The following is a 17592-nucleotide window of genomic DNA, read 5'->3' as shown; positions in this document are numbered from 1 at the left end:
ATTTGATTTACTAGAAAGTCTCTAGTAAAGTGCAGTAGAGGTGCCCAGGGCCTGTACATCAAATGCTACTAATGGGCCTGAAGCACTGATTGTACCACCCACGAGTAGCCCTGTAAACCTGGCTCAGACCTGCTACTGCTGTGTTTGTGTGTGCAGTTTTAATCTGCCATTTCGACCTTGCAAGTGTATCCACTTGCCAGACCCAAACCTTCCCTTTTTATACATGTAAGGCACCCCTAAAGTAAGCCCTAGGTAGCCCCACGGGCAGGGTGCAGTGTATGTTAAAGGTGGGACATGTACTGATGTATTTTACATGTCCTAACAGTGAATTACTGCCAAAATCGGTTTTCACTGTTGCGAGGCCTGTCTCTAACATAGGTTAACATAGGAGCTGCCTTTAAATAACTTTTAAGTGGAGTTTCCCTTTGAGAGCAGATAGCAATCTGGAGTTTGGGGTCCCTGGATTCACAATTTAATATTTGTTGGTAAAGTTGTTTTTTAAATTGTCTGTTTGAAAATGCCACTTTTAGAAAGTGGGCATTTGCTTGTGTTTTCCCTGTCTGGCTCAGACAGACAGCTGGGCTGTTTGTGAATTTCCTCTAGACAGTGAGACACTGGGAGCTGGGGTGTAGCCTACATAACCTGATGGGCCATCTGGGCTAGAGTGGAGGGAGGAGTGGAAGGGCTGTACTTGCCCTCACACAATGGAGGTAGGGACAACAATTCTAGTTAGAGTAAGTCAGATAAACACCCTAAATAAACCTGTACTCACTCTCTGATAGTTTGGCACAGAGCAGGCAGGCTTAACTTAAGAAGCAATATGTAAAGTATTTGTGCAGCACTTAAGGCAGTAAAATCGTGAAAACACCACACAAAAAGGATCCACACGACGTTAGAAAAATAGAACCTAATTTAATGAACAAAGCAAGACCAAAATGACAAAATTCCAATCATTAGAAGTCGACATGTGATTTTTTAAAGAATATCTCTAAATATGATGCTAAGAAACTTAAAGTGACAACTGGGGCTATCTGGTCACGCTAGACTAGGGGAATCCCAAAATGAGGGCCAATTGCAATGGCATGTGGGCCGGCTACAGGGAGCAACCTTGCTCTGTTGAAACAGTAACTTGTGTAGAGGGTTGCCAATGAAGATCTGATGTGAGGAGCAAGGGAGACAATGTGAAGGCAATGTTTCGGGTCTGATCGGTGCAGTCCAGGATGCTTTGTCATTGAGCCATGCAGTTGTTGGTGTGGTGTCCTCGAGGTGCACCATCAAACCCTTTATAGTGCAGGCAGTGATGCCAAGGTGATGCGTCAGGGCCGGGATGCGATGCAGCAGTTCTGAGCTGTGCAGTCAGTGCTGTGATGTCCTCGTCTTCAGCGACGATGCATTGGCGTCAAGGAGGGCTGCAGTGGTTGTGATTGGCACAACAACGGCAATGAGTGGATTTCTGTTGAAGACAGCTGCAGAACCCACTTTCAAGGGCTAAAGACTGGATTGGCATCACTTGGCAGGGTAGGGCTCACAGTTGGCAGAGTCCAGAAGCTGTAGCAGAACTGAAAAAAGTATTTCATGTCCCTGAGACTTCAGAACAGAAGGCAAGCTAGCAAGCCCTTGGAGTCACTTTGATTCTGGGGGTCAGTCCTTCTCATCCAGGCAAGAAGGGCAACAGGCAGCAGGTCAGCACAGACAAGAAAGCAATCCTTCCAGGTCAGCAGTCCAGCAGAGTAACAGTCTTTGTAACAGCACAGCAGTCCTTCTTCCTGTCAGAGTATCCATAGGTCCAGAAGTCTACTGACTCAGTAGCATCCGAATTCCAGTTTGTATACCCCGTGGTGCCTTTAACGTGGGGGTGATTCAAAGAGGGCACACAGGTCCTCTCTTTTCTGCCCTAGTTCCAGGCACACTACAGGGGGGTATATAGCTCTTTGAGTGAGGATTGGCACAGCCCTATTTATGTGCAAGTGCCAGCTCCTCCCTCCCATCCTGCTCAGGATAGCCCATCACCTGGTGATGGCCCATCAGGATGTGACACTCTTGTGTTGCTAAAGTCACCCCAGGCCTTGGGTAAGGGAATTGACAGTTTTACATGGGATGAATGGTGGGGTGTGGGCATAGGGCATAGGTAGGCTAGTACAAAAAAAACTGGGCAAAGAACCTTCCCTGCTTTAGGGAAGGTAGAGGGGGGCACCGGGGACAGAAAACCACCATAAAACACAATAACCGCTGACTATATTTACTAAAACCACTGAAAGACTCTAAATCAAAGTTAGTTCTACAAACTTGTTTATTTGGGGGTACTTGCAATCACTTGTTTTTCTGTATTTTTGTTTTGTGGAAGACATTGGTTATGGTGATTTTCTTGTTTAAATAGAATTAATAGAACTTTCTAGGACCTATTTCACAGCTTTTCACCACTTAACAAGTGCATACCAAATTTGGTAGTATGAAATTGATTATTTTGCATTTTTTGTAAAGTTAGGTGTAGATTTGGCTAGTGGGGAGTTATTACAAACACAAACTGGCTTTTTCTCTGGTAAGTTGCTATCCTTAACTACAGTAGCACAATTGCTACCTCAATTATATATATTTACAATTGTATCCTTTCTCAGGAGTACTTTGTTTAGACTGTATCTGCATCTCAGAGCGAATGTGAAAGTCCCAATTTGCTTCGTAAGAACAAGTTGCTTTTTCTAGAATTATCAATTTGTTTTCTGGACCACTTGTGCACCACTTGCTTCACCTTTTTTTTTAAACCCAATATGGAGAACATAAGTCAGACTGGTAAAACTCATTTGCATGAATTCCAAAAAATGAGGTAAACATTCTCCCTCAAAATATTTGAAGAAATTGTGCAAATACAAACACCTGAAAGAGGGACAAGAAAACATGTAAGGACTAAAAGGAACAGGAGTAGATGTATTTGCACTGAGCTAGTATTAGAGACAGTAGGGTATAAACAAGAGTACAGGTCCAAGGCTATTGGCAGACAAATAGTTCTTAGGGTGCGAATAGGGTTAGATGTAGAAGGGTGAGGGCACTATTATGTAGTTTGGAGTAGAGCATAGGTAAAGGTACTATGACATGGATAGGGATAGACAATCTAGGGTATAGTTAGAGGTACTGATTGGCTTAGGAAGGGAATAGCAATAGCATATAGGTGGGATAGATGTTATAGGGTGTAAGTAAGAGTAGAGGCACTAAGCTATAGGTGAAGGTTAAGGCACTAGAATATAGGTAGCTGCACTAAGAAATAGGTAGGGACTTTTAAGTAGAGGTACTTTGAGGCAGGTAGAACAAATAGGGTATTGGAAGAAGCAGAGAGAGGAATACAATTAAAATTAACTGGGTATCAGTGGTAATATAAGTACTAGAGTATAGTAGATGTTGAAGTACCAGAAATATGTAATTGAAGGGGTTTTCATTTATAAGTAGGTAGGTAGTGCCATCAGCAATAGGTAATATATAGCATATTACACATATGGACCTGCATGCGTTGTTTATGATATGCTGTTTTGTATATGTAGTAGGAATAAGAAAAATATCCAGAACCAGGATTTAAGGGGTTACATGGGAGCACTGTGATAAAATCACACGATTATGTCATGTGACTATTAGCAGAGGTATTTTACTCTTTAAGGTCATTGTATCATGCAGTCTGCGTAGACAGCAAGCAGTGCTACCTTACATCGCGTTATACCACTCTATGTTGACAGCTTCATTTAGCCTTTGTAGTGTTATTTGACCTGTCAGTATGTTCAAATTCTGGCACAAAAACAGGTTAAGTTGATCCCTATCTATTTCTTTTGATCTGTCCTACCTGAAACCCTGTCTTCCTACTGCTTCACTACCATTTTTCCTCCCCACCCCCCAATTGCCAACTTTTTTTGAAAAATCTCCTTCTAAATAAGTCAGAATTGTTTGTAATCTTGTTTTATGTTTCTCAAATTATCGTTTCTCAGGGCATGAAGGGGAGTGAAATTCTTGCCATGCTTGACAAGGGAGACAGACTCGATTGTCCTGCAAAGTGTCCAACGGAGATGTATGATTTGATGAAGCTGTGCTGGACATACAAGTGAGTTGCACATGATTTGTTGGCTTTGTAGATAATGTGAAACCATAATTCTTAAATGTATTTTCTCCTTTTTAAATAAGTGTGCGCATATCTCGCCATGCGTATTAGTTTGTTGAATAGTTTGCTGCCACTTTTCTTGTCTTGGGGACATTAAGAAAGCTGACCTAGGAATACATTCTACCCATTGCTTTTCATTGGCTTTGTGGTTTGTAACTCACATTTTCTTGCTTTCCATTTGGTGGCTTTATTTGTTTTAGGCTGTGGAGCGTGAGTTTGTACCTGCCTTTGCCAAAACGTTATTTACAGTATCCTTCCAAGTGCTCCTTTTCTGTGAAAAGACATGTAAATCTTGTTCTTATCTCATCACATTTGCTGTGCATTCAAAGACTGAGGTCATATGTCAGGCACTGTCTTCCTATGGTGCATGTTTACTTTTCTTTCTCTGACTTCAAAGAGAGAGGATTTATGTGAAATTCATGTTGACTACTGGGGGTAGGGAAGAGTTTTTCTCTAGCACACAACATTTAAATGAACTCAAGTATATCAGAATTAGGAAGACAATGAAGCATGCTTTTTGTTATTTCTGAAGTGAGTTCGAAATAAATAGTATAATGTGATTAAAACAAATCACTACACCATGTGATGCAATTTCCACACTGTATAGTTGTATTAGTAAAACGGTATGTCTGTGCAAATGTAATGGTAATTTCAATTGAAAATGTGTTGTCTTTAATGGCAGTGTGCTACCACACCATAAATACTCCACTCTTTGCCACTACGCTCTATTCTGAACCACTCTAATCTGCACTACTCCACTTTAAACCATTCCACTGCACTCTGCTCCTCTCTATGTCACCTTACTGTATGCCACTGCACTCCACGCCACTGCGCTTTATTCCACTGTACTCTGCTCCACTATGCTAAGCATCACTCTACTCTGCACCACTCTACTCTGTGCTACTCTGCTCTGTGCCACTCCACTCTACTATGCATCACTGTAACCTACGCCACTGAATTCTATCATACTGCATTATACACTGCTGAATTCAATGGCACTGCACTCTATGCCACTATACTCTGCCACACTCTATGCCAGTGCACTCTACACCAGTCCACTCTACTCTGTGCCACTCCAGTGTATGCCACTCTACACGACTCCTCCCTCTCCCTCTCTAATACACAACACTCTCTTCTACTCCACTTTTGGCCATTCCACTCTACAATACTCCACTCTCTTGTACACCACTAACTTTTAGCCATGCTGAACAGCAGCCACACTGTATACAACATTGCTAAATCACATGTGCAATGCCAATAGCCCTTGCTTTAGCAAGACTTATTGGTTGTGCCAATGCTTATTTTGCTTCGTGTTTCAAAATAGTAGATTGAATTGCAGCTTATTTAATAAATATTTAGAATGCCTTTAATTACCATAAATCTTGTCAAATTAATCATGACTTAATTAATTGCTAAAATCATCAATGCAATCGTAAAATGTGCCCTCCTTAAGACACAGGATATGATTTACATCTTAGTGGGGGGGAATACTCTGTCACACATGTGACAGATATCCCGTCCGCCATATTACAATCCCATTATATCCTATGGAGATCGTAATGTGATCCGTCACATTTGTGAAGGAGTATCCATCCGCCAATATCTAAATGAGGCCCATATTCTGTTCTGCTGAAATTGATGTAATTCTGAGACATTTTGCTCTGATATGTAAATGATTGTCTACTTTAAAACAAACATTTGAGAGTGTAGAGACATGGAGGACACCACAGATGATGGGAATGGATTGTGACTTGGAGGTATACAGAAGCAGTGACCTCCAAGCGACTCTATCCATTAATTCTTAAAATTAAACGCCAAACTCTTAACAATAAATATCACATCACATTATCAGTGAAACAAAATCAGTACACTCCAAACGATCATACCAAAGCAAAGGGCACAAACAGCATGATCTATGCACTTTTTTTACAATAACAGTGACTACATATCACACATAAAAATAGGCTGGCAATTGATCAAATGATTACAAGTGGCATGCTATTTTGCATTTGTCACCCGAAGTGGGAAGGGTATGCCCAGACGTGGGTCCCGTGCTCACTATGCCACCAGTTTCAAGCTAGCCTTGCTGAAGAGGGGTGATACCCTGAAACCGGTCCCAGGATGCTTGTTTCTGGCCCAGGGAGGACCTGGTCTGGCAGTTCGGGCTGGACTGTTCCCATGGGGAACAGGGTCAAGACTGATTTGCATATAGCTGGGTCCAAACTGGAATGGCATGGTGAGCCAAAAAACTGATGGATTAAACCCAGATCTGTGACATGGGGTGAATGTTTGATTTGTTCTGCATGCCACCCATCAGCTGTTCTTTTTGCACAATCGCGGGTACAATTGTCCATTCTTATGAAATTCAGTTAATGAAAACATTTGATAACAATTAATCTATGAGCTCAATCAGATCACTCCTCCAAAAAAAGTTTCGCCATTGTTCATCCCCTTCATCAAGAAAAAACAACAACCATGACAATTATGTAGATACTACTTTGGACACATTCTTAAGGCATTGTAACCACATGAACCTCCATAGATTTTGCATAATTTGATTGTGTTCATTAAAATAAATTACAAAGCTGTAAATATTTTCTTGATCATTTCTTAGATGGCTACCACAGTTCTTACAGTTCAATATTTAATTTCTTTTTCAGTATTATTTCTTTCTAATGTATTTCACTAATCAACATGATGTGTGAAAGGGTTATCTAACCTTCCCCTAACAAGTTACATGGTGATAATTAAAAGGCATTTTGTTATGTGTGATCCACTGCGAAACAGAGAAGGTGTGCTGTCTCCATTCGGGCAGAGCAATCCCTTCCAGGGTGTGGATTTGAATGGTATTAGCATACATCTAAGAATTCACCTATATGGGCTGCAGGTCCTGGGTTAGTGAATCCATCTGATACTTGGTACAATACCCTTTGCATGAATCATTCGAAAAACTCAAAGTATTATTTTATGGATGTAGTTGTGGAGATGGCAGCAGATCCGTTCTAAGGCACCTGGACACATCCCTACCCACTCATTTAATTTTTTCAGAAGGATATTTTAATCTACATCGTCATATATTTCCACTACTGACGGATTTGTGGATTTGTGTACTACTGACAACAATGCAGGCAACTGAGCTGAAGGATGGATTACCAGCAGACAGAGATGTACTGGACAGGGCTGTGCAAGGCTAGAGTAGGGAGTATTATTTGCATTGATTGCTCGTTAATAATCTACTTAAGGCATAGCATTGAGCTGCTAAATCAGTTATTTTTTATTTTTTGACAGCAACAAGAAGTTGTCATGCTTTTTCATTTTACTGTGATCACTCGGGTAGGAGCACACACTTGTCATGGGGAGAGATTTGATTAGGACAGAACAACGCAAACCTAAAGTTGCACTAGTTCTATTGTTTTGGGTGACGCATGGAAACATATTTGTATTTTTACTTTCACATTGAATGGAGCAAGATAAATGTGCAAATAATGTTCTTATTATTATAACATTAACATAATTCATTTTGACACATTTTAAAGGATGACAGACTGCATTAGTCCTACAAGAATTAAAACCTGTGATTCGCAGTGCCCATAGTCAAGAAGCCATTTTACTGTTGCTGTAACCGGCAGATTGCTCACGTTTTTGCATCGTAATAAACTTTCAGAGCTATTACACATTTATCTAATGACTTTAGCACTGGCATCATTTCCTTTGATTACCAGAGATGTTATGTACCTCTGCACAGAGGATAAAAAAGGACAGTGGGTCCAGTGGGAAGACATGAACCAAAGAATAACTCAGAGTTTGTCACCAGGGACCAACAAATCGACAACCTAGAGGCAAACCTCTCTGACGCTCTTCGTACTAGGCAACAGCTAAGGGCCTGGTGACAGATATCCAATCCGCTGAAATATAAATACCATAGGATGGAACGGGTTTTAGATTTTGGCTGACAGGATATCTGTCACCGTTGTGACAGAGCAAACCATCCGCCGAGTTCTAAATCAGGCCCTAAGTCTTTTAAATAAAGGTCAGGGGTTTCCCCAACTCATACAGTAAATACATTTCAACTGAGATTTTAATTATCAGAATAAGATTATAGTCTTGTTCTCTGACAGAGAAGATAACGTACAACAAACCAATGACACAGGACTATGGAAAAAATCCTTGTCCCTTTCACCAGGTAAACAATCTACCCCCTGAGACACATGTCTTTGGACAAGTAGTGACCCATGACAAGGAAATATGTAGAAACATCCACATAGCCACCTGTCACAACTTCACTAAAGAAGAGAGAATAGAATTACAAAAGCTAAGATCTAGCCAGCATCGTAAAATCACACAAGGTGATAAGGGTGGAGCCTTGGTTCTCCAAATGAACACAATTTACAATTATGAATGTCTTTGTCTCCTCAATTACAGTAGTGCAGGAAAGTCATTCTTTTCGCCCTGATCACCCCCTTTTTTAACTGATGCTGGTGGTTACTGACTCTGAAAGTGCCCTGGGCTATGCTTACCAGGTCCAGGGTGATTGCTCTGTCCTCTAAAGATGTATGGTAATTGTTATTCGAAATGGCCAAGACAACCTACTTGTAAGTCCATAGAATATGGTAGGGCAAGTAGGTTTAGAGACCTCAGTGGACTTAACACACTTACGTGTGCACTGCTGTGATGTCTGGCATCATTCTAAATCCAGGCCTGCCTTGTAGGCTGGTTTTAAAGTCAACATCAGTCCAAATTCGAGTTTGGAATTAGAAATACTTCCAAAGTACACAACAACCTTTTTACAACTGGCCTGGAAGCCCTAAAAGACCCTTGTTATAAAAAGCAGGGAAAATATAAAATAGTGATCATATGCCCTGATAGGGAAAAAAGGCCAAAGTTGTTTACCCTATTGGAGTGCTGCTAGCCCCATTGGCTAAATTGGGAAGAATATTTTAAACTTAATGAAGTCTAACTTTTGATGGAACCTAGCTAGTAATTTAATTCCAAGTATCAAAATAATGGTTACAATAAATCCAGCAGCTTGCCAAGGTCAGATTTATTATAACTATTACAGGAAAGTAGTTTTAGAACTTGCTATCCTGAAGTTATCTAAAGCAGCCCTGTAGCAGCCTCTTCGGATTTGTCAGCCTTTTACAGCCTGAGCCGAAGCTCCTCGAGTAGGTGTGAAGAGTCCAGGGGCTGAAGAAATACAGCCATTTGGTGGGAGGAGGGCTGCTTCCTGGAAAAAGCCAGGGAGAGGGAGGGGGATAGCGGGATAAACTGGACTTCAAAGGCAGAAGAGCAGGTATCAGGATCCAGAGCACTTCCCCACTTCCTCGATCCCCAGCCAGATGGGAGCCCTGATCATAATTAGATTAAGAGAGGGGCTGGATGAGGAATGTAGTCAGCACACCTCTGGACTGGGTTACACAGACACACACACCAAGGAGAGAATTTCTCCATTTTGATTTTTGGAGAACAGTGCAGTCTGGGTCAACAATATGCCACACTTTGCAGGAAGTGGTCGTCATAGCAGAGGGAGGTAACTTTACCCCCATTGGTTGAAGTTTCCCCCGCTTCTGACAGCCCAGATTGAAAGGTAATTATGGCAGAGCTGCAGGAGCTCCTCAGAACACTGCCTGAAGAAGGACTGCCCTGCTGGACCCATGGACTGCACCACAGAAGGCTTGCACTCAAAAGAACTGCACCTGCTGCACACTCAAGGCTCCACAAAGAAAGGACTGTGTCTTCCTCAGAGGAAAAAGGGGGGACTCCCTGAGCAACAACAGGTAGAAAAATGCTGGAAGAAGTCACCTACAAGCCCAAAGAAAGGATAAACCAGCTGACAGTGGTAATTAGATTTTTCCGGGAGTGTGGTGGTGCATTGTGGGTGTTTGAGTCCTAGCCCCCCAAGAGGCAACTCTGTTACTTTGGCTGGTGCTGCTGGATACTTTTGTCCCCAAAGTAAACCAAAAGGAAGAAGACCTGAAAGTTTGGAAACTTTCTACAAAGCTTCAAAAAGCTTCAGGAGGAGACAACCTCAACATCAAAAATCAAGCTGGCATTGTCGAATTACGAATTGGCCAGACCATGCTGGTTTGTCCTGCTAAAAGCTCCGGAGCTCCTCGGCGTCAATGCAGAGGGACTTCCAGGGGCTCACAGAAGCATCGTATTGCAACAGGCTGCTATTGTCAAATTGAACTCTGGATCTGAGGTACGCAAGAACTCAATGTAGAGTGAAGACGACTAAGAGTCTGATTACAATCTTGGTGACTGGAATACTCCATCACAAAATTGATGGGTATCCCATCTGGAATATTACATGGTCCATATATCCTATGGAACTTGTAATGCGGCAGGCGGGATATCCGTCACATTAGTGACGGAGAATCCCATCTACCAAGATCATAATCAGGCCCTAAATGCAAAGGCAAATTTTTGACCCGGACCAAGTGCTCACCCTATCAGACCGGTGCTGCATCACAATTGGCCTAAAACTTTGAGTTTGTCCTGGTTAAGCATGACCAGATAGCTGTGAGTGGTGCTTTATGCTTTATGGCACTAGAATGCCCATTTCTTAAATTTATTCTTTGAAAATTCATATTTCTGGTTCCCTGCATTGTTTTTTTGTAATTTTGGTGTCTTTTTAAAGACAAAGATATTCTATACTTGTATACATTTGTGTTGAATTTTTATTGTGTTGTATCTTTACTTATTTACCAATTCAGTGAGAGTAAGGTCCTCATTATGACTAGTGCCGGCGATCTTCTGACCGCCATATTTAGAGTCATTTATGGGTGGAAGTCCGACTCCTGAACAGGCGGTTGCGTTGCTAGCACCGCCACAGCAGCAAGACTCCATCCGCCATATTATGAGCTGTAATACGGATTGGTGGACTCTTGCTGGCATGTTATTGGTAAGGGCAGGTAAGTACCTACAATTAGCAACAGGCCACTAACATCCAAATAGGTCTAGTTAAGTCTCAGTAAATTAAACCTAGCTCAACCCTTGGTAGCTGGCAACGAGCGACAAGGCTTAATTTAGGAGATAAAGCGTAAAGCAAGCAAATATCACAAAACAGTCATCAAATAAAACACAGGAAACAGTTTAAAAATCCAAAATCAATTTATAGAAATAGGAAATATTTGTAGCTTTAAAATGACACAAAAACAAATAAAATCGGATAAGAGGAACCGGAGATATTAATTTTTAAAGAATTATTGCTTTCTAGCGCATAGAAACAAAAAGCGCCAATCTGGTCATCTGGTCACACCTCGACCGGGGCAAAGTCAAAGTTTAAGGCCAACCGCGATGGAGCCCGGCTCGGCTACAGCCCGCGGGAGGCCTTGGTCAAAGTTTACCTTAGGGCTTAGTCATTTTTCTGAAGATTTTCTTCAGCGGGACAAACCTGCCAGTCCAATCCGACCTCCTGGAACTCTTCCTCGGATACGCGTTGCGGGAGCCCTCGTGGAGATTTTTACCTTCAGACGTAATCATTTTTTCGAGGTGAAAATCCTTCGACCGGGGCAAACCTGAATCTTGATCCGACGTCCTTGGAGCCCTCCTCGGATACGCTGGCCTGTGGGGTCCCGGTCAACTTCCTACGTTCGGACTTAGTCTCTTTTTTGGAGATTTTCTTCACCGGGACGAACCTGAACCGAAGTGAGGCCAGGTCGCGGTTGAGGCAACCTGGCTAGAGTTGCCGTGGCGGGTCGGTCCCTCTATGGAGCATTTTTCCAAAAGTTCTCCAAAGTTCTGCAAACTTCTGGATCTTCTTCCAGATGTTCTTTTAAGGTCCTTTTGAGGTCCACAGTTCTCCCCAAGGTTCCAGAAGCTCTGAGATGCTCCTTGGGGGGTGCGGACTACAACTCCAAGAATGCACCTGGTACAAACTCCTTTTTGGCCACTGGACAGTGGTCAGCTGGTTGGTTTCTTCAGGAGTTGGTGCAGGAGACTCTGGTTAGCAATTTTTCACCTGTAGCAAACAGGGATCCTTGAACCAGTTGAAGCCAGGCAAAGTCCTTCTTGTGGTGAAGCCCAAGTATGCAGCTGGTGCAGTCCTTTAGAGTGCAGTGTCCAGGTGCAGGTCAGGGGTCCAGCAGGGCAGTCCCTCTTCTCCTGTAGTTCTTCCTTGTTGGAATCTGATGGGGATCTGAGGTGTGGGTGCAGGTCTGCCAGCTTTATCCTTGCTCCAGGGTGAAAAACAGGGGAGTCCTGGTTCTCCAATCAGGGGCAGGGTCCTTCCCCCTGTGATGGCCACTTCTTGGGAAGTGTGGCGAAAATCAATCCCAGGGAGCAACATTCCTCAAAAATCTATCATGGCTGAAAGTTATTTTTGGAGGTTACATCTGGCGGAGCCCACCCACTGGTGTGGCTAAAAATCCTAAACACACCCCTCTCCTGCCCTCTCCTAATCTAATCAATGGGGTACCTAATTGTTTGGGTTTGCAGGATGTGAGGGTGTTGCTGGGATGCTCCAAATGTCCTTCGCTGCCTTTGAAGACCAGTTTGGCAGCCCTCCCCCTTCCTGCTTCCCCATCTGCTGAGGGGAGATCTCCTCCCCCAGGCACATCTCTTTGTGTTGAGCCAGCCCACTTCACACCTCATCAAGGCCTGCCCAGGCTGTCAGAGGCTGGCCAATCATAGCAAGGCAGCAAAAACACTGAAGGGCTGAAGTTGTCAACTTTTCAAGTAAAGTTTAAAACTCTTTACCTGAACTAGGTATATTAAATCCCACAATAAGAAGTTGTGGGATTTATTATAACAATTAATTTGATACCAAACATCTGGTATCTGTTACTTAAGGGGATTTTTAAAATTAAAATAAAGTCTCCCCATTCTAGCCTATGGAGGCCATTCACTACAATGAGGGAAAAACGAATTTGGCTGTTTTACCACACCAAGGCCTATAAAACTATCTTTATAAGGTCCCTGCTTACAGTTACATGGCACCCAACCCTAGGGGCACATATGGCACACCTTAGAGGTAACCTTTATGTAAAAAAAAGGTAGTTTAAGACTTTGGAACTACTTTTAATTCCAAAGTCGAATTTGCATGTAACTTTAATTTAAAAGCAGCCAGCAAGGCAGACCTGCCAATAAATTGACACTGGGCACCTCAGCAGTGCACCTATGGGGGCACTACCTATGCTGGGGTCCCTAAACCTCCATGCCCTACCATATACTAGGGACTTATAGGTAGGTTAATGTTGCCAATTATAATTAGCCTAATTTGCATATCCAATTTACACAGAGCAGTGGTCCTGGGACTGGTAAGCAGTACCCAGGGCACAGCCAAGAGTCAGTAACCAACAGTACCTGTCCAAAAAGTTTGGGGTGACCAGGGAAAAAAGGAGGACTTTCCTACAGAGCTGTAATACGATTTGGCAGAGTCTTGCTGGCATGGTGGGTGCATGTGTGTGGTGTGTGGGTGTATGTGTGCGAATGTGGGTGCATGTGTGCAAGTGTGAGTATGCGGAGGGGGGAGTGTGTGAATGTATGCGTGCATGGAGGGGTGGGGGAGTGAATGATTGTGGATGGGGAGGTGGGGAGTGTTTGTAAGTACGTGTGTACATGTGTTTGTGTGAGTGAACAGGGAGAGTAGGTGAGTGTATGAATGCTGTGCAGGGGAGGGAGGTATGAATGTTAGCAGAGGGGGTGCAAATGTGTAAGTGGTGGTGTGTGTATGTCAGTGCAGGTGTGGGTCTTTGGATAGATGTGTACGATTGGGGGGTGTTTGAAAGTGTGTGGAGGGGTGGGTGGTTTGTAAATGTGCGGACGGGTGGGGGGTGCATGTATGGGGACATGTGTGCATGTATGTGCTGGCCACAGGAATGTGGATTCCTGTTGCTGGGTGCCTTACCGACAGGTTTTTCATGGCCGGGTGAACGCTACAGAAAGCCTGGCAGTCTGCAACCTCATAATCTGGCAGGCTGAGGCCTGCCACCAGGTAGGAGGTGTTCACTGCCAGCCACATTGGTGTGACCGCACCGGCAGGCCAGGCGGCGTTGCTTCTGCCAAACCCCACAACTTGTGATGTGGCGGTCTTTACCGTAATGAGGGCCTAAATGCTTTACATTAAACTGACTTAAGAAAAAACTAGCTGCTCCTTGCCAAGTTACCAAGGGTTTTGCAAAACCAAACAATGGGTTTTGCAAGGATTATTTTATTGAGATTTGCTGGACCTTATTTATGATTGTGGTTATAGTATGAGCTGAAGGTGCATACCTCCTCCTACTAATAACCCTTTTGCATACAAATAGGAATTGTAAAATCTTGACTTCTGTTCCTACCAAAAAAAACTATACAGTGAAATCACAAAGTTAATTGGCTTATCCAATGATTGGTTTTAAAAAATCAGGCAGGTTTATTATTGAATTCAAACCCTAAGTGTTGGACCAGACATCCTTAGGGTGTCTTCTCCCAACTTTTTGCCTGCCTCTCTCCATTTTTCTGATCTCATATTTGCTGGTTTTAGGACTCTGCACACTTTATCACTGCTGACCAGTGCTAAAATGCATGTGCTTTATCCCCCTAAACATGGTAGCATTGGCTTCTACCAACAAAACACTACAAAGGAGTGAGAGGAGATTTTTCCTGTCCGACCTCTCTATACTATATATATTATCACAAAAGAGGACAGAAAAATACCTGGTGTGGAAACCAGGACGGTTCAACACCTATGTGTGGAAAAATGGCCCTCACCCACAATTTGTGGCATGCTTCATCATAGGGCCCTGCTAACCCACTCCAAGAAATGGATCCCCTTCGGAGTGGAGCAGTAAGGGTGGGGAAACATAAAGCACATCAGACAAGTCCAAAGGGACTACCTGGCTGCCCAAAGGACTCATCTGGATTGCTTTGCTGGAAGGACTGCTGCCCTGCTTTTTGCTCTGCTTCCTGCTGGCCCCTGACTCTGTTGGAAGGACTCTGCCTTCTCCACAAGTGCTTGGATTGAGCTTGCCTCCTGTTCTGAAGTCTCAGGGCAAGGACTTCATCTACTAGCTCCTAGCTAGTTTACCAACTTCAGCGACTCCAGAACCAGCACTGCTGTCCAATGCTTCACCGCTGCCTGCTCTGGCTAAGAGGTCCTTGCTGAACGCAGAAGCCCGACATCGCCGCAACGCCGCTGAAGTCCTGCAGTGTGATCGCAACACTGCAAAGTCAATACATCACACCTTGGATGGCTGGATTCATCGACCCCGCAAGGTCACAAGGAACCGATGCCTCACCACCGACACTGCCTCAGCTCCCCTGTGACCGGATGAAACTGACGCCTCACCTCCCCTGCCTCGCAGACAGGAACTGATGCCTCACTTCCCTGGTAGCCATAAGAATAATGTACAAGCGGTGCCTCTTTGACTCCGTGCAACGTCTTTGTTTCACAGTTTTCTAAGGTACTGTTCCTGGGGGTCCATGTGACTTTGTGACCGGCCCCACACTCCCACACAAATGGTGTCACGCTGTTGGGAATGACTCTGTCAACAACGTTGTGATAGCCCTAGTTGGAGCTATTGCATTTCTAAGAGATTTATTGGGATTTAGACCCTCATTTCAACCTTGGCGGGTGGCTGAAGCCATCTGCCAAGATCGGACCGCCGGACGGCCGCCAATGCAGCCGCACCCCCACCGCGGTCATTTGGAGATCCCTGCTGGGCCGGCGGGCGGAAACCTAGTTTCCACCCGCCGGCCCAGCTGGGATCTCGGCCGCAACACAGGAGTCGGCTCCAAATGGAGCTGGCGGTGTTGCGGCCGTGCGATGTGTGCAGTTGCACCCGTCGCGCTTTTCACTGTCTGCATAGCAAAAGCTGCACGGGCCGTGGCAGGGGGCCCCTGCACTGCCCATGCAAGTGGCATGGGCAATGCAGGGGCCCCCAGGGGCCCGCGACTCCCCGTACCACCAGGAAAAGGCTGGCGGTAGGGGGACTCGTAATCCCCTGGGCAGCGCTCCAAGCAGCGCTGCCCTGGTGGATTACAACCGCCGGGGCCATTGTGGCGGGAAACCGCCGGCCCTGGCGGTGCAACCGCGGTGCTTCTGCCGCGGTCGTAATGCCCTGGGAAGCACCGCCAGCCTGTTGGCGGTGCTTCCTCCAGAACAGCCCTGGTGGTCTTGGACCGCCAGGGTTGTAATGAGGGCCCAAATCTTTAAAAATGTGTCTTTTGCTTATGTATGTTGGATTTTTGACATTTTGGTCTTGTTTTACTCAGATAAAATATTGTTTTTTTTTCTAAACTGGTATGGAGTACTTTTGTGGTGGTTTCACTGTGTTACTGTATGAGTTATTGTACAAATACTTTACACATTACCTTCTACGTTTAGCCTGCCTGCTCTGTGGAAAGCTACTGGAGGATGAGCACAGCATAATTTGGATTGTTTTGTGACTTACCCTGAATAGGAATGTGGTCCCTACTTGGACAGGGTGAATACCTCTGCAAACTAGAGACCCAATTTCTGACACTAAGCACCTTATTTTTTATACTTTCTATAATATTCATAAGGCCACTAGACCACTTACTGTCTGCACTATCATTTCTGGGATAGGATCTATCTTGGAACTACTATCACAGTTGTGCGATAAGTTTTTTTAGACCATTAGTGGAAAGAATTACCTATTTTCTTAAAGATGCAAAAAAGGCACTGAATTTGGTTGACTGATTTCCCTTTAAACTAGCCAAATAAAGCCAGATTTACTAAGGGCTTGTGTTGCCCTTGCACCAAACAAAGCAACCGAAGGCAAGGCAGGGCAACAGAAGACCTGAATTGGGATTTACTAAGCCATGCAAAGCCACCTTGTGTGGATCTGCGTGTTTTAGTAAATCTAGGGTGATGCAAGGCAGCGTATTTCTCTGCCATGCAAAAAGTTGCAGCAGGGAGGCATTCCATGGGTGGAGTGTGGGAGTTCCCACACATTTACCCATGGATTTGAGCACATTTCCAGATCTACAAAAAGCTGTAAACCTGGGAATGCATCCAAATGACACACCTCCCAGACCTGGGCCTAACAAGGAGAAATGGTCCAGATGTATCATGCATTTTTGCTGTTGCAAATGGCCCAATCAAGCCATTTGCGACCGCAAAAATGCATTTTGGTATGTATGAATTTCAATTTCAGATTCAGTAACTTGTTACCGAATCGCAAATTGGAATTGCAACTACATACCGATTCAGTATTAGGAAGGGGTGTGTCAAGGGCATCCCTTTCCTAGTACCGAATCACAGCAGTATGGAGGAATGTTTTGTGACCGAAATGCAGTTGCAAAACATTCACATTTTACCACCTACTTCGCATAGGTGGTAACCCATTCGAAAACGGGAAGGGGGCATCAAGGGACCCCTTCCTCTTTGTAAATGCATGGAAAAACATTTTTAAGGGTATGCAGTCGTCCCACAGACCACGGCCTACTCTTAAAAAATGAAAAGAAAACTTTTAATTTTTCTTTTTTAAACGCATCCCATTTTGCTCTAAGGAAAA

General features: G+C 44.0%; 1 protein-coding gene across 9 annotated transcripts in view; it reads left to right on the top strand.

The window, feature by feature from the left end:
* Positions 1-17592, top strand: part of SYK (spleen associated tyrosine kinase) — a 596672-nt gene that overhangs the window by 551918 nt on the left and 27162 nt on the right. For all 9 annotated transcript variants that reach the window (XM_069227459.1, XM_069227433.1, XM_069227445.1 and 6 more), the window contains one exon: positions 3966-4078. In XM_069227459.1, coding sequence (XP_069083560.1) covers positions 3966-4078 — 113 coding nt within the window. The remainder of the gene's footprint in view (positions 1-3965; positions 4079-17592) is intronic.

This window comes from Pleurodeles waltl, chromosome 1_1, assembly GCF_031143425.1.
Source record: "Pleurodeles waltl isolate 20211129_DDA chromosome 1_1, aPleWal1.hap1.20221129, whole genome shotgun sequence".
Classification (NCBI taxonomy): domain Eukaryota; kingdom Metazoa; phylum Chordata; class Amphibia; order Caudata; family Salamandridae; genus Pleurodeles; species Pleurodeles waltl.
This window is presented reverse-complemented; position numbering and strand designations above follow the sequence as displayed.